This window comes from Agelaius phoeniceus, chromosome 2, assembly GCF_051311805.1.
Source record: "Agelaius phoeniceus isolate bAgePho1 chromosome 2, bAgePho1.hap1, whole genome shotgun sequence".
Taxonomy (NCBI): Eukaryota; Metazoa; Chordata; class Aves; order Passeriformes; family Icteridae; genus Agelaius; species Agelaius phoeniceus.
The window spans coordinates 26,605,832-26,623,354 of NC_135266.1; the positions used below are offsets into that span (position 1 = coordinate 26,605,832).

At 39.9% G+C, this 17,523-nt stretch overlaps 1 protein-coding gene and 2 long non-coding RNA genes across 16 annotated transcripts in view; 1 reads left to right on the top strand and 2 right to left on the bottom strand.

The window, feature by feature from the left end:
* The window catches only part of CUL4A (cullin 4A), a 57,946-nt gene that overhangs the window by 23,642 nt on the left and 16,781 nt on the right, over positions 1-17,523 (top strand). For 4 of the 13 annotated variants that reach the window (XM_054654685.2, XM_054654684.2, XM_054654688.2 and 1 more), the window contains 8 exons: positions 677-787; positions 1,184-1,269; positions 2,250-2,357; positions 3,562-3,675; positions 4,581-4,686; positions 7,732-7,904; positions 8,802-8,954; positions 9,229-10,827. In XM_054654685.2, the coding sequence (XP_054510660.1) occupies positions 677-787; positions 1,184-1,269; positions 2,250-2,357; positions 3,562-3,675; positions 4,581-4,686; positions 7,732-7,904; positions 8,802-8,954; positions 9,229-9,324 (947 nt within the window). In that variant the 3' untranslated portion in view covers positions 9,325-10,827. Of the gene's footprint in view, positions 1-676; positions 788-1,183; positions 1,270-2,249; positions 2,358-3,561; positions 3,676-4,580; positions 4,687-7,731; positions 7,905-8,801; positions 8,955-9,228; positions 10,828-17,523 lie in introns of those variants that run through there. The other 9 variants (XM_054654687.2, XM_054654689.2, XM_054654690.2 and 6 more) reach the window with 9 other exon arrangements.
* LOC129134942 (uncharacterized) lies at positions 302-6,772 on the bottom strand. The gene is made up of 3 exons (XR_008536248.2): positions 5,562-6,772; positions 5,134-5,248; positions 302-453 (listed from the first exon to the last, which is right to left on the bottom strand). It is a non-coding gene; the product is annotated as an uncharacterized LOC129134942 (long non-coding RNA).
* LOC129134941 (uncharacterized) lies at positions 9,317-15,710 on the bottom strand. 2 transcript variants are annotated; one of them, XR_008536246.2, is made up of 3 exons: positions 15,116-15,710; positions 14,513-14,750; positions 9,317-9,488 (listed from the first exon to the last, which is right to left on the bottom strand). It is a non-coding gene; the product is annotated as an uncharacterized LOC129134941 (long non-coding RNA). The 2 variants fall into 2 exon arrangements; XR_008536247.2 differs by lacking the exon at positions 15,116-15,710 and adding an exon at positions 15,020-15,098.

Genomic DNA, 17,523 nt, shown 5'->3' on the forward strand with positions numbered 1-17,523 from the left:
GCTGGTTCATAAAATTTCATCAGGACAGGATGGAGAAGGAAGAAGACTATTACAAGATGCCCAAATTGGAAGCTGTTCACAAGGAATTACGAGGGGCTACTGTAGGCAGCACAAGTAGTGCCTTGGGTTACAGTAAAATTTTTCCTCTTAAAAGGGAAACACCTTGCCCTGTCATATGGGAGAAGTTTGGATTTAAGGTGTGAAAGTTTGTGGGTATCTATATGACTCTTTCATTTCAAAAGGCTATTGGCAAACCATGTGAGAAGACTTCTGTTAAATTTTCTTTCCCTTAGGCTTTTAAAATATATTCTTTAATATATAGAAAACCTTCCCCCCCCTTTTTTTTTTTCTTAATAAATCAGACCAGTGGAGGGAAAATGTTCTTCTGGACCTCAGAGTAATTTCATTTGTTTTGTAGCTGATCCAGTAGGAAATACAAGGCAGCTCAAGTTCCTGGGGCAGAATAAAAAGAAATAAGTAAACATTCTGCAAAATAGGTTAAAAATCATTAAAATATAAAAAGAACAAATTGTCTACATGTTTTTCTTCAATGCTACATAATGAATATTCTTCTAATCAGCTTTTTGTGAGAAAGGCTTGTGTCACAAACCTGAAGGGCAGTGATGCAGATAGAATGTATAATTTCATTTTATTTTTTGTTTCAATTTCTTTACAGGGAAAGATGTGTTTGAGGCATTTTATAAGAAAGACTTAGCCAAAAGACTGCTGGTTGGGAAAAGTGCTTCAGTAGATGCTGAGAAGTCCATGTTGTCAAAGCTTAAACATGGTAGGTGTCTTCAGATGTGTTAAATTTGTATTACTTTTTGGCATGCAAATTTGGAATCCCTATTTTTTCATGCTCTTAAGAAGCGACAAGCCAAATTTTAAATAATAGCTGTTCAGCTCTTAACTTAAATATTAAGGGAGGATGTAAAGTGTGTGTATATATATATATCAGACTTTTCATTATGCTCAGCAACAGCTATAAGGCTGACTTCTTAAGTATGAGACTGGTTTATTTAATGTACCTACAGAGGAGCAAAATCCTGTAACAGTACTTATTTGTGGGTGCTCTGTAACCTGGTAGATCTGGCTCAGCTGTCTCAGGTTAAATGTTTATCACTTATCTTCTGTGCTTCTTTGTAATTGTGCCATCTTTGGGGTTTTTTTTTGTGTGTGACAGAATGTGGTGCTGCTTTTACCAGCAAACTGGAGGGCATGTTCAAGGACATGGAGCTGTCAAAAGATGTCATGGTACAGTTCAAGCAGGTACATTAACTTTTGTATACTAAATTTTTCACAGTCATGAGGAGACATTTAATGGTGCTATCCCTTGGAATAAGCTAAAATTAAACAAAACTGCTTTTGAGCAGGTCCTAGTAATAGTGTCTACTTGCCTTTCTGTTTATACAACAGAATTTATTTATTGTGTACAATAATTTTACAATTTTATTTGATTCCTTTTAAAGCAAATTAGTCTAAATACCACATAGTAATTTAGTTGACTGACATCCTTGGAAGTCTGTATCCCTTTGTTCTGGTAAACTGGTGCTGCTCTGATGAATTTGTTTGAACAGCCCACACCAGAGAAACTCTCCCTGAAGGTTGTTAAGTGCACAGAAACTATGCATATCTCATCCCCAGAGTTTCCAGCTTGTTGGTGGCTGATGAAGTTTTGCAGGAAATACTGTACATGCTCACCCTGTTGTTCCATTTCTCTCTGGGTACTTGTTTTGGGGCCTTACTGAAGTCAAGATGCTGGGTTAGAGACCTGACCCAGGACAACACCTGTAATAAAATACTGTAGTGACTCTTCTGTCCCAGATTTTGCAGTCTGGCCTGACTGATGCTCTACTCCAATTACATAAAAAAGTTTTGTCTAACAGATGTAGAAGTCCAAGGGGATCCTTTTGATCTTACAGTCCTTGCCATGGTTTCTTTTCTTTGGCTTTATCTGCATGTGATTAAAGTTTCTTTGACCTTAGTGCCCTCTATATACAGAGGTCTAGAATATTTCAAGGCATGTTGATCTTTTCTTTGTACTCCCAACCACTTGCTGTGTTTTGAAGTTGGGGAAGTGGTCATTAGATAGTTACTCAAAATCCTGGTAGAGCATGTCTAACCAAGGTTGTGGCCTGTAAGAATTTTTAGTTGTTATACTAATCCTAAATTTCTAACTTGAGTATATACGTTTTCTAATTTAGTATCCAGATAGCATACTTGAATAATTTTTGTCTCTTCTATTTTAGTATATGCAGAACCAAAGTGACCCAGGAAATATAGACCTGACAGTAAATATATTAACTATGGGATATTGGCCAACTTACACACCTATGGAAGTCCACTTAAATTCAGAGGTTGGTGTTTGAATTCTTCTTCTAAATACGCTTTACCAAACAAAATCATTATCACAGGGTGCATTAATGCCTTTATTAAAATTACATAAATACCTTAGATACCTAGCAGAAAAATTTAAAGTTTTTCTGCTAGATATCTAAGGTATTTATGTAATTTTAAGGATTCCAGAATTGCAAAAAATAGAACGTAGTGGATAAAGTCCACTCTTTTCAGATGATTATTTCACTCAGTGTGGGTTTTTTTTTACCTGCATAATATCATTGTCTTACTTAGCATTGCAGTCAGTTACTTAAAAGTTTGAAATTGGTCAGTTCACCTTAATTTAGTCAGTCTTTAACTACACTGGTTAGGCACTTTGAACTAGTCAATAGTTATGTTTTTGCAAGTTCCTTTTTTCATCATCTGTTCCCTGCAATGTGTCACACAAAACTATCCCCTGCATTTAAATTGTATTTGCTTGTAAAATGATTGCTTCCAAGTTGAGAGATTCTTGCAAAGCTCCTTCCAGTAGGGATTTAGGTTGAAATGTGTATTTGGAGCCCCTGTTTCCTACAATACTTGTTTGATCAGAGGTATGGAAAGCACTTCAGAGGCCAGAGGTGGTAATGGGGTTCCCACTCAGTTTGGAAGATATGGAAGCTCTGGTACTCTTGTTTCTGAGGTGTCTTTTCCTCTGTGGCAGACTACTTCTGAAGGGTCCAACCTGAGCAACACATCATGAAAAAGGAGGGGTAGAACCCCCTTAGTTGGAAGTAAGAGGGTGTAAAGTAGTGGCATTGGACTGGAGTTCCATTCCATCCACAAACTACAGGAAGAACTTAAGAGCAGATGGTACTAGCCAGTGTAAAAGTGTGAGATGGATGCTTTTTGTCCCATGACTTCTAGGTCAGATTCAAGTCAGGGACAAAACCAGTATCTCTTTTGAGGTTTAAAACCCTTTACAGGCAGTTTATTTTACTGTTATTCAAAACAAGGAAATTAAAAACCCAAGGAAAATGCAGTTATTTTTGAATTGAGGCTTTCTTATGTGCATAGTAGTACCAGTGTACTTGAGAGCAAAATTTTGCTCTTTGGGTTTAAGTTTTTCCCACAAAAGAAGCTATTATGAAACATGGTTGAAGAGAATAAAGAAATTACATGTGTGAAATCATTTGGTATCACTGCAAGATATAATGCTAGTGTTTTTTTCTCTTTTCTTAATAGATGATAAAGCTTCAAGAGGTATTTAAAACCTTTTACCTGGGAAAACATAGTGGTCGAAAACTTCAGTGGCAGACCACTTTAGGACATGCTGTCCTAAAGGGAGAATTTAAGGAAGTAAGTTTGCTTACATAATGCTTTGCCTGTTAGGTTAAAATTTAAGTCAATTATTTGGAATCTAATCATGTGTTGCATTTTTTATCAAGGTAGTAATATTTTTGTGGAGGAACAATCACAATTTAGTACTGTTATTTTGTACAGAAAGTAGGCTTTTTTTTATTAAACTGAAATGCCACCTAGCTAACAAGACAATATTTGATAGTAATTGTTTCTCATTCCAATAAATTAAGTTGTAATAAAGCAAGAAATGAAAACAAGAAAGAATATGGCATTTTTTAATCTGTAATTTGGGATTGTCTTGATTGTAGAAATCCTGATGATGCTTTTGGTAAGCTTGACATACATAGACTGAAGGGTGTTAGTCATGTGATGGCTGTGGTTAAAATTTAATGCTTGTTGAATATTTAACTGTTAAATAGCTGCACTGTTTGTTCATGTGGTTTTGTTTTGTCTCATGCAGTATCTTACCTTGTAATAGTGCAGCTTCACTAAGCCACAGCAAAGACAAAAATTCTTGAATTCCTTGAATTCTTTTATTAACGCATTTTAAATATTAACTTGAGTTAATTAGACAAATTCACTCTTGATGGTGGCAACACCATAAATGTCATATATTGTAATTAAAATGAAGGATTCACTTCACTACATACCAGGCCACCCTAACAAGTTTCTGCTATGTATTGTATTGTTACTGTTAGAGGAGCAAAAAAAGAGATTTTATAAATATCCCATTTCCTCATTACTACATTCAGGAAAATTCTTCTGTGTGCCAGGCATTCTAAAATGCATATCCATTCTTCTAGAAACAGAAAAATTAATGTATACTTTCTGTAACTGTCAATTGTAGGGGATACAATAGAAAATTCTCTGAATGTTGCTGTTATGTGTTGTTTCTCTTTTAGGGGAAGAAGGAGTTTCAAGTATCACTCTTTCAGACATTAGTATTGCTTATGTTTAATGAAGGAGATGAATTCAGTTTTGAAGAAATTAAAATGGCTACTGGTGTAGGTAGGAAGAACACTTTCTGATTTTTAAATTTATTTATCAAGTGATCAGCAATTATGATTTGGTATGTGAAGGCCTAATTTTAAGAAATTTTTCACGATCATTAAGACAAACTTCATGTGCCAAAAGGGTACACACACCAAAAGAGATGGAGGAGAACACACTGCAGGTGTTTCTTAGTGTATTTTCTTGGTGTGTAAAATTGACCTTTCACAAAATTACTAGTAAGAGCTGTGTGGCATGTGGTACTACTAACAACCTATTAGATTTACAAAATGTTTCACTGCAATTCTTAAAATGTAAGTGGTGATAAACACTGTTGTGTGTACAGATTATTTTTGCTCTCATTCAGTTTTACATACTAGATTTTGAAAATTACCTGCTATAGAATGCTCTCAGTTGGGGGTGATTTAAGAGAGTATTTTCAATTGAACTGTTCTGAGAGCTCACCTGCCTGTTGCCCATTCCTGTTGCTGGGGTTCCCCTTCACAGCAGGTCTGATCTGTTCAGAGCAGCACTGTGTGCTGGGTGTGTACTTTGTAGCTTTCTGCCTCTGCACTTGAACCTGAAGGACAAAGAAAGCTGAGGAAGAGTACAGTTTTCTCTTTAACCATCTGCAGTGTCTGTCTTGTGTTTTTATGTTCCTTGGTGGGCTTTTTTCCCCAAATTCTTACACTCTCTTGAAATAGTTACAGCCAGAACACTGTCATCATTACTCTCTGCAGTTTTGGCACCAATCAGCAGCTTATACCCAGTAGTCCTTCACATGTTGAAACTTAAGATCAACCTAATACAGCAGTATCTGAAAGAGTATTTGAGCCCTTACAAGTCCTAAAATATTGTAATATATTTACTAAAAGACTGTTAAATGGGGATACCAAGAATCCTTGCAGTTCAGAATGATGCATTGCAGAAGGAAGTACTGCCTGGGTGCTCCATTGTCTCAGTGCTTCAAGTTACTTAGTCATCCTCTCCCTTAACAGTAAGGGAGCTGAAGAAAATCCATGCCAGTGATAATAATCATCAGGATAGTCTGGAGAGGCACATTAGGTTAGAGCACCCTGTTTACAGAACAAACACAGGTTCATGCAAGCCTGATCCAGGTCCTGCTTTCTCATCTCAAGGGTTGCTGTCCCTTGGAGCTGGCATTCTGGCTGCCTGACAGCAACAGATAAAATCTGCTGCATGGAAATCCATGCCATTATAGCACAAAATAAGGAATTCAATAGACTGTTTTTAAGGCAGATGGCTGGAGTTGCTAGTTGGGAGCTACCTTTATGTCTTTGCACTGAGGTCTATGTCTGTATTTCTCTCCCCTTTGGAGATGTAGTATAAAAATTCAGGTGGTAAGGGACAGCTCATGGTCCATGGGGTTCCTGTGAGGCCAGGATGAATAGCATAGAATCACAGAATGGCTGGGATTGGAAGGGATCTTAAAGATAATCTTGTTCCAACCCCCTGCCCTGTCCCCTGGGCAGGGACACCTTCCATTAAGCCAGGTTACTCAGAGCTCCATCCAGCCTGGTCTTGAACACTTCCAGGGAAGGAGCATCCAGGCAACCTGTTCTAGTGCCTTGCAACTCTGACAATAAAGAATTTCTTTCTAATACCTAATCTATTCTGTTTCAGTTTGAAGCCATTCCCCCCTTTTCATGTCACTACATGGTCTTGTAAATTTACAAGTTCCTCTCCATTTTTCCTGTAGGGATTAACTGGCCATGGTTGGAACTTGTGTTTTCCAATCACTGTTACAATAAATCTTCATCAGCCTCTTTAATGAGATTGTCCCTGGTACATTAGGACAGTGAGAAAAAGCATAAACTGTTACTCAGAGAAAGAATGGTCACCTTCTCTCTGATTGTGCTTCTTCAAGATATGTTATCCAAATATATTCCATGTTTTTACTTGCTTGTTAAGGGAGCCTCGAGGAGCTGTGGTTTTTACTTCTACTTCAGGGATTGATAGGTAATTGTAAATTCCTTCCCTTTGGCATGCTGTAACCTGTGACTTCACTTGCAGAGCTCCAGAGTGTTTTAACAGCAGCCTTGTTTCAGGCAAAAACACAGCTCAACAATCTGCATTTACTGAGGCTGAAACACACAAATGTCTCAAATGTCATAAATGCCAGTTTAGCCCACATTGTGTAAAGGGTTTTTTTAGGAGGAACAGTTGGAAGGAAAACAGTTCCTTAAAAGAAGGAAAAGGTTGCTCTGTGTAAAAGCTCAGATTTTAAACTATTTTAAAAATAGCAATAGTGTTAATCTTTTACTCAGCTGTACTTCAGCACTAGATTGCAAAACCTTTCAGTTTTTAGGCTAAAGCTCTGTTCAGGAGATCCAACACATTCAGTGATAATTTTATAGTGTGACTAAAGTATTCTAGAGACTGCAGAGGCTGTTTCAATGCAAAATCTTGATACAAGACTTTGCAACATAATTAGAATGTTTAAGACTTCATTTTATGTTGTCTTAATGCTTTTAGCCTTAAATATTACTAGATAAAATTTTCCTCACAGACTTGTGTCTACTACTTTCCCTTTTTGGGAAAGTTTGACTATAATAGCTGTCAGCTCTACCCTCCCACAAAACTTTGTCCTGTCAATTTAGACTTCTGTATTTTTATTTGATTATGTATTCTTTGCTGTGTGATAAAAACACTGATCAAATCTTGAAATAGGTGGTTTTGAGTTTCTTGTCATATGCTGACTTTTTCTTTTCCAAAGTCCTGTTACCACCACACAAAACTAAAGCAATAAAATTAAGTTTGTATTACTGTGAAATCTTTTCTGAAACTATTTTGGAAGGAAAACTCACTGAGATGAGCATAAATCTGTCTTTCTGATCTATATAAATCTGTGCATGCTCTCAGCATTTAGCCTGTGGAAGATGAGAGCAGGTTTGAAGGCTGTGAGCTACTTCTTAATTGGAACTTAGAAGAAAGTATTAACATAAAACCAGTGGCTTTTCAATTTATTTCTAGATTAATCCCATAAAACTCTTGATGTTAATGTTTTGTTCTGCTTTCTCCCATATTTGAATTCCTTCACAGAGGACAGTGAATTAAGAAGAACCTTGCAGTCTTTAGCTTGTGGAAAAGCACGAGTACTGATTAAAAATCCCAAGGGCAAGGATGTAGAAGATGGAGATAAATTCATCTTTAATGGTGATTTCAAGCATAAGTTGTTTAGAATAAAGATCAACCAGATTCAAATGAAAGAAACAGTACGTACTTTTTGCATTTATTCAGTTATGTATTAACTGTTATATAACAGTTTATGTATTAACTGTTTATATATCCCATATGGAAAGATGTAATCTCTTGTATTTTTTGCTTATGAAGAAATGAATATTTAAATTCAAATTATAATTAATTTTTAGAGTAGTCAAGATGACCCTTCACAAAATTACTAGTAAGAGCTATATGAGGCAATAAAGACTTTAAAATCACTGAAATTGAAAACAACTTAGGTTGCTTCCTGTACTTCCAAATTTAAATGTCTATATATTAAACTAAAAGGATCTTGTAGATGTTTCAGTCCATCTTAGAAGTTTCTGTGATATTGCTGAACTCATGAATCAAATGTCACCATGTCATTTCTATATTTAGCAGGTAAGAAGGCTATAAAAGTTAGGGTTGTCCCTGATCCTGCAGTGAAAACAAATCGTTTTTGTTGTATCTGAATTCCCATTCTTGACACAAGGTGACATACTCTAATTAACAGTGACTTGTTTCTTTTTTGCCTTTGCATATTAAATTCCCTGAAAGTCAAACTGGAGTTTGACACAAAACACTGCTGTGTTTGGGCTGTCAAAGTGTTATGGGATCTCTCAAAAATCTTAAGGGAGTTTCTAAGATTTACTTTTATTTATCAAATAATATAAGATAAGACACATTTTTTCCTTTACATTATCCTGAATTTTCTCTTGTACTTGCTTTAGCAGTACACTTCAGAAATCACTTAGCTCTTGGAATGCGGTAATGCATGCATCTGTCTCAAAGATAAATAAGAATGCACAAATAAGAGCTTAATTTTATTGTGAAGGTTAACTATAGAGATAGAATTAATAAAAAGTAGCAACAGAGGGTGATATGATTTGTGGTGTTGTATTGCTCTTTAGGTTGAGGAACAGGTCAGCACAACTGAAAGAGTATTTCAGGACAGGCAATATCAGATTGATGCTGCTATTGTACGAATAATGAAGATGAGGAAGACTCTTGGTCATAATCTTCTTGTTTCTGAATTGTATAATCAACTGAAATTTCCTGTAAAGGTAACTCATGTTTTTGTTTGTCATATCATCCTAGATTTATCTAAATATATGTAATATATGTTTCTATTCAGCTTGTCTATAAGAGCACGAAATGTGAAATATCATAGAATTAAACCCAAAGATGAAGGTATTGAGTGAACAGAAATAAGTCAGAGTATCATACTACATCAATTATATACTATGATGCATTTCTTATGCAGCTTTTAGCAGTATTTTTTTATTATGTTTGCCTTTGTATTACTAACTGTTATACTAATCTCATCTTTTCTTGTAGCCTGGAGACTTGAAAAAGAGAATTGAATCTCTCATTGACAGAGACTATATGGAGAGAGACAAAGACAACCCCAATCAGTACCACTATGTTGCATAAAGAAGAAGAAATAGTTTTATTTAAAAAATTTTAAAAAACCTTAAAAAATAAAAACCAAAATCATCCACATGTATCTTTAGGACACCAAATACATATGCTGTTCCAGACTTTCCTTTTAGCAGATTTCAGGTTGATGTACATTATTCAAGCAGCTGCATGCACTGCTGTGGAAAAGAAGCAAAATGACATGTTAATTGATCACCTTTGTCAAGACTTCTTACTAATTTTAAATACCCTGGGGTTTTTTTCTCCCTTTAGTTAATCTTTTGTTCTCTTGGGTTATTCAAAATTTAGTTTTACAATTTTCTTTAACAATGTCATTGAAGTTGGAGGGAAAGGTAAAACCACCTGTGTGAGAAATACTTCTGTCATGGATGCAAGTCTGGTTTCTTCATTTAGGTGTTCCTAACTGCATCCACAAAGTCCCTAAATGCTGCATTCTTTAGCTACAGTTACAACTTGGGTAACTTTTTAAAAACCCTTCATTGATGAACATGTATGTACAAGCAGTGTTGTTGAAATACACTGAAGTTTTGCACCATGAAAACCCTTAAACTTGTGTTCAGTTAATTTTCTTCCAAGTTATTTCAAACTTCAGTCTGGTTTGGATAAATCAGGTTTTGAAGTGAGATTCTTGAAGTGCCAAGAGGACAACTGCATTCATGTGTGTACTGAGCTGTTGGATACTTTAGCTAAAATATGGATTGTTCTATTATTACTACTTCTGCTGGCTTGGGTGGCAAAGATTGGATTTGAGTCAAGGAGGCCCTACCTCATTTTAGGGCAGCAGGTGTATTTCACTGTTCCTGTAATTGCCGTAACATTTAGTTCTGCCTTGAAAATAACATCCAGGGAACCTACTGTACAGCGTGCTCCACTTTAAGAAAACAAAACCTTTTTTTAAAAAAGTACTTTTATGATCTCAATATTGGGAAAGCATAGCTTTTTGTCTTGAAAGACTAAGGACTTTGTGCGTACTTTGTTACATATTGTACATATGTAAGTTGATTTGAATTAAAGAGTGAAAGATGCTGTAGATCTGTTAGATAACTGTAACCATAAGGAAGACACACCTTTTCTGGTAATACTTGCAAGACTGTTTATTTTCCTGATTTGTCTACTGGTATGTTTCATTCTGAAAAAGAGCTACCAAAGGAGTTTTGATCACTACATAAAGGAGAATTTACCTGAGCAATATTTTCTTGAGATACCTTACTAAGTTTATGTAATGTGGGGTTTGTGCATCAATTAAAAGGCCACTTCTTAAAGTAAACAGTGCTATGAGGTGACAACTTGTGGAACTACATATTAAAAGTCCTTATTCTGTCCTCTGGTGTTATTAATTGTATTGCATTCTGAAGTATTTTTGTTCCCTTTGTGTTTGGAAACTAAACACATTTAGTTTATTGTATTTAAAGCATATTTAATATTATAATTTAATGTAGACTTATTTTAATATTTGAATCTTCAGTTAATGCAAATAAAATCTTTGATGCATATTAAGTATTACTTTCTTAGCCTTTGTGAGGATGTGGCACTTCAGTTTATTTTTGAGGTTGGCTTTTTAGTGTTCTACCATTCACTTTGTAGTTCAGTTTTTAAGGATATGGAAACCAGTCAGATCCATCTTACCAGACTTCTAAACCAAAAAGGAATATGTGCCTCACAGAAAGGTAATGGCCAGAGAGGCTTAAACCACACTGAAAGCTGGCAGTAGTGTGCAGTTGCTGTTAGGAAGCAGTGAGAATGTCCTGCCTGCCCCTTCTGAACCCAAATGTTCTGGTTCAGTAGTTTTAAACAATAGCTTAAAGCAGTGGTGTTATCCTGAAGATGACTGAAGTGGTTCTGCCTCAAGAAGCAATGTTAATTAAAAGTGCTGAGATATGCAGTTTTTCTTAATTGTCACAGACTAAGGGCTCTTTGGCCACATTATTCTGGTTTAGCAATTAAAAATTAATTGTTCCACAGCAGTGGAAATTATGAAGCCTGTCTTTCTGTGCTGTATGCCCTTGGTACCCAACTGTATCATCCCCTACAAATAACCTCAAGCAGCAGTACTCAGAGGGGTTTTCCTTGGTTCTGCCTTTCTGCTTGTGGCAGTGGGGGTTTTGTCCCTCATCCAGCTGCTCATCTCTACCCATCCCCTTACCCCCTGAACCCACAGAGAATGTCATGATCCCTGAAGACTTATCCAGACCGGTCTGCAAGTGGCTTCAGAGGTTTAAAAGCTTTGGGAGAGATTGACAGGCCAGGTAATTGTGACTCTTTTTCTCAGGTCCTCATTTTTAATTTGATTTCCTCAAATTTTTCTTAATGGGTCATTTTATGTGCTAAACCAAACAGGTAAGCAGTTATTTTATGAGTCAGCATGGAAATCACTTCTTCATAGTGAAACAGCTGCATTTGATTGCTTTTCAGTAGCTGGTGATGGAATTTGGCTGAGCAGTGTGACTGCCTCAATCAGTTGGTTCTTTGGGGTCACATTGCTTGAGTGTACCTGTACCCACAGGGCAGAGGTTGCTAAACGTTTCTTCCTGGAAGATCACCCAGTGCTGAAGATGTTGGGCAGCAGCAAAGTAACAGATGTTCTCTATAGCCCATCAATGTTCATGTATGTTAGGGAAATCTGGATCTTGGCAATTCAGTGTCCTTAGAACAAATTGCAGAGCAGCTTCTATGGAATCACAAAAATAACAGCAGGAGCCTGGATACAGCTGGGGGCTCTAACTTACCCAAACATATACATTTAAAAAGCAATTTTCCTAAATGTGACATGCTGTTATCTAGCCCAACATTTCCTGAGGGAAAGTGATTGTGAGAATGTAGGCTGGGGGCTGACTTACAGGTGCTTCCCAAGCCTGGCAGTTCCAGCTCTCCTTAGCTCTCCAGCCAACAGCCTCCTTTCTGCCCTCTCCTTGGGTCTTTTTTCCTTAGCTCTGTATTTTAGCTTTCCCTGGATTCCTTTAGTTGAACCTGGGTTTAACATTTAACTCTTGATCTGCTGCAGCTTTTTTCATCCTTTCTTTGTGCTATGCATCTTCGAAAAAAAATTACCTTTCAGTTAACTTCAGTGTCTCAATTTGTTATGCAGATCTACCTATGCACTGCTCCAGGCAGGGGGCTGAGTGCCTGGGAAGCTGCCCAGTGGAAAAGGACCTGCGTGTGCTGGTTTGGCAGTGGCTGAACATGAGCCAGCAGTGCCCAGATAACCAAGAAGGCCAATGGCATCCTGGCCTGTGTCAGCAATAGTGATCCCAGCAGGAGCAGGGCAGGGATTGTCCCCCTGTACTCAGCACTGCTGAGGCCACACCAAAAATCCTGTGCTCAGTTCTGGGCCTCTCACTACTCTCTACTACAAGAAAGACACTGAGGTGCTGGAGAGTGTCCAGAGAAGGGCAACAAAGCTGGGGAAGGGTCTGGAACACAACTCCTATGAGGAACAGCTCAGGGAGCTGGAGTTGTTAAGGCTGGAAAAAAGAAGGCTCCAGAAAGGGAGGGAGCCTTATTGCTGTCTTTAACTGCCTGGAAGGAGGCTGTAGCCAGGTGGGGGCATTGCTCTCTTTTCCCAGGTTTAGACTGGATATTAGGAAAACTTTCTTTACTGAAAGCGTTATCAATCACTGTATCAGGCTGTCCAGGGAAGTGATGAAGGCACTATCCCTGCAGGTATTTAAAAGGCCTCTAGATGTGGTGCTTAGGGACATAGTTTAGTGGTAAGCTAGGCAGTGCTGTGTTGCCAGTTGAACTCAGTGATGTTTGAGGTCTTTTCCAACCTAAATGGTTCCATTCTGTTTTTAGGTTTATTATCTTTGGCAGGTATGTTCAGGAGAGTGGACTCTGTACCATGAACTTGGTTAGCCATTCCTAGCAAGTCTCTTCTGAAAGTAGGTAACTGTGTGAAGTCAGGTAATACTCAGCAAAAGGCTATGGGAAAATAGAGTCACATTTCATGGAAATTCTTTCCTTGTAAAATCTCCTAGCCTGTACTCTGTCTCATTTGTCTGTACTCTGCCTTGACCTCACAGGACAGTTTTTACTGTAGTAATGGCTCCTAACTCTCCTGGGTGTTTCCCCATGAGCAGCCCAATCTGCATCCACAGCTCTGAAGAAAGGCCAGGGCGTGCATCATGGTTCCTATCTGGGCCTGTGAGCATGCTGCATGGCCAGCAACTCTGTCAGATGAAATGTGTAGTGGCTGGGTATGGACTATGTTTCCTTTCCCTCAGTGACAGCACGAATCTGGACCTCCAGGCTGTGTATATAGCAGCTTTTACAGAAGCTTTAACTTTGTTTGTTTATGTCTTACCCTGCTATCGTGTTTGATTGATGTCAGCCAACAAGTTACCAAGCACTGGGGCTGATGGCCAGCACGGCTGTGCAAGACTTGATGCATGTGTCTAACAAACACCCTGGTAGTGCTTGTACTGAAAGGAGGTGGAAATTGATATGGTGCTGTCTCTGCCCCATTAATAAAGGCCCAGTGAGCTAATGATCCACATCATGAAGGTCAACATCATTCTCTGCTGATAACCTTATGTTCCTTATTTACCAAATTTTACCACAGTATTGTTGCTTTATGCAAATTTTTTTTTTTTTTGTGAGCAATCCAAGCATCTGTAATTTTTCCCTTCACAGATGCCTACTGCTTTTCCAGTAGGAGGCAGAATACTGCACACCAAATTTAAACCTGACCTTGGGCCTCCCTTCCCATTTGTCTTGTGGCAGACTTCGTATTCTGCAGACTTTCCTCCACTGCCAGTGCGAGTTCCAAAAACAGTGATCCAAAATGAGAACAACTCATGTCCCACCTCCATTACCCTCAACCCCTCTGCAGATGAGTCATTCAAACACTTGACCAGAGCTGCTCATTATGTCCTTTTTCAAACTAACTTCTGCTTTTGGCAATGCATGGAAAGAATAAAGATTGCTAGAAGTGCTGCAGGGAAAAACAAACTTAACTAAAATAATGCATTACTGTGTCTAAAAATGCACAGGTAAAAATGCAGCATTAAAAAAGAAATTCATGTTTATAGCAATAGCATTGAAAATGAAAGGCAGATCTGCATGCCATCCTGGTAAACTTGTCCAGGATGTTTTGGGGAAACAGGAACTGTGAGCGAACTCAGACAAACAGCAAGGAAAGGACAAGTTCACAGCAGCTGAACTTGACTTTAGCAGCTGGAAGTACCTAAATTGCATTTCAAATGGGTTCAATGTAAAAAAGTACGAAGGCAGCTTGGGAGCAGGAATCATTCTGCCTCAGAGATGATGAATCTGGAGCAGCCTGTAGTGAGGAGAGGGACTCTACAGCAGGCGTTGTGAGAAAGCAGAGGACACTGCTAATGGCACACATTCCAGTCGGACTAGAAACAGGATTGCAGGAGCGAGATCCAGCTTCTGGGGTTTCAGATGAAGTAAGCATACCCCTAGCAGTGTGGATAAAAGAGAGCATTGGATTACAAAGTGATCAAACGACCTGGGCTGTCCATTTCCATTACGTCTGAGAATGTTTACAAGCTAACTTCCACCTTCTTTTCTGGTTTTCTCAAAAAAACCCCAAAAAACAAAATAAAAGGGATTCCTTAACAACCATGAAACATCTGAAGCTAGGTGAAATTGCAATTTTTACCCATGCAAACACACGTCATTAACACTCCCTGTTTTGTCTTGGAACACATGTGACCCATATGTATACCTATAGATAGAACACTTCGGCGAAAACAGACCATCAACTTCCAATATTTTTACACAGCTGGGACTGAATTAATCCTGTTGAGACGACTGTACTCACCTCAGACTGCCTTTAGCTGCAGTGGCACGCAGCCCAGAGCCCGCTCCCCTCACCCGGCCCCGCTCCCCTCACACGGCCCAGCTCTCGCGAGATCCTCCCCTCCCTCACCGCCGCTGCCGTGCCCCGGCCGGGTCACGTGACGGGCGCCCCGCCTCTGTGACGTCAGCGGTCACATGACCGGCCGGGGCCGTCGCCAGAGCGCCCCGAGCGCGGAGCCGCCGCCGCCGCCCCGCGCCCGCCCTCGGTCCGAGCCCGCTCCCGCCGCGCCCCGTCCCTGCACCCCGATATGGCCCGGGGGCTGCTGGCGGCGGCCGCCCTGCTCGGTAAGGGGGAGGATGCGGGCGGCCTGTGCGATCGGCGGGATGGTGGGGGCGGGTCGCAGCGGCCTGAGGTGGCTCTGGGGCCGGCGGCGCTGGACGCGGCACCTGTAACCGGAGACCCGCCTGCCCGTCCGCTCCCGCCTGCTGTCGGCCTGCCCGGGTGCTGACTGAGCCGCGGGGGCTCAGGGCTCTTGGGGGGCCATCCCCCGCGCTCCCTGTGGCGCCCGGGAGCCTCCGAGGGCCGCCCGGGGTCCGAGGGCGATGAGGGACGAGAGGCGGCGGCGGCCGCACTGAGCCGCGTTAGAGCCCGGGAACGCCGCTCTGAGCACCTGCGCTGGGTGCAGGGACTGCGCGCCGGGAAGAACCTGGAAACGCGCCTGGAGCACGAGGCATGGAGACGCGGGGGCTACTGATGTCATTGCTAGGAAGCAGCGCTTTTCTATAGGATACGTAGTGCTCCGTTGCTTAATGGCTTTCTTCCTGCCCTATCTTGAGTAAAATATGAAACGTGTCTGGAATGGAGAGATTTCAGTGCCTTGATGAGAAGGTTTGTTAGGTTAGCGAGGCTGTTTAACGAGGAAGTGTGTCTTGCTTGTTTACTGATAACTACCTTGCTTTTGGTTTCTTGTCTTGAAAGCCAGATCACACAACGCTAGCAGGTTTCTGAGCTGTGGCTTTGGCAGCAAGGAAACTTGTTCAGCAGCTAGCCAAAATATTTCCCAAATAGAGTAGCAGTTGAGAATGCTTATCTGCCATCATTTTTGAGCTGGGACAGTCCTTGTGACTCCTGTAACGTCTCTTTGGTAGTAAATATCGTTATCACCATTGACTGGACTTCAGTTTCACTGAGCCCAAAAGGTGCCGCTCACAAAGGGCAGAGAGCAGTTCAGATATCCAGCCCTCGTGAGCCGGTGCAGCTAGCACAGTGATTTACAGTGCTCCTGCTTTTTAGGGCTGCCAGCTGAAGTGTTGTTGAACTGGTGTCATAGTGGGAGTTACTTGAATAGTTTGTTTGATATAGTTTTGGCTTAAATGAAGAATTGTGTTATAGTTTGCTTTCAAATAAGCTTCTGTGATTTTTATGTGGTACCACAGTTAGTACTTTTGGCCATTGCAGTAGTCTTCCTCTGCTTAATTGGCAGTTACAAACATCATTTGGTGCACCATCTTTGTCACTTTCTGGCATGTGAGATGTGTTAGGTTTCTGCAACTGAGGCAACAGAATAGTTTATTTTACCACAGATTTATTTATTTTTGATTTTTTATTTTATTTTATTTACTGATGTTCAGGATGTTGTACCAGTGTCTAGTAGCTTAGTAGCTGGGTGTTTCTGCATAGCTTTATACTACAATCTTGGGGGAAGATCTTGCGGTGCAGGTAGAGACCCCTTTCTTGCTAGAGTGTGGGGTTTGGATTGTGGGTGAGGGGAGAAGAAGAAGAGATAAAGATAATAATATATGAGCTGAAGGCTTCAGATATTTTAGCTCATTTGCAGCCTTTTAATCATCTGAGTTAACACTGGTTAGGATAAGGTCATGATCACAGGAGACTGAAAGATTAGTATGGGTGGGGCAGATGTGAAAACTTGTTTGGTGATGCCTTGACTTCAGGACAGCAGAATTTTTTTTCCCACCTGAATACCTCACCATACCTCACTTAGTGTTTCAGTTTTCTCTTTAGATTGAGCAGCAAGCACTAAGCTGAACGTTTCATGTGTCAGCATTGAGCATTTTGTAATTAATTTCCTCACTACCATCAAATATACTCATGAAATTAAGAAAACATTTAGGTAGCATATGGTACATACAGGGAAAGGGGGCTATGAGAAATGGAAGTACCTCCTCTAAACTTAGCTGCTGCTTTTTGAAATACCGAGTAAGATGGTGCTTGTCTGTTGTTGAGCACGATGAGTCAGTTGGGTTGTGTGCCAAAGCCAACAGAGCTGCTCGTGCTCTCTGGGATCTAGAGCACCCGTACATTGTTTCATTACTGAAACACAGACACATCAGAGAACACTTTCCTCTAGATTTAGGGTTAGAATCAGACATGTGTAGTGAATAAGTAATGAAGTGTTTGAGAATTGCAGA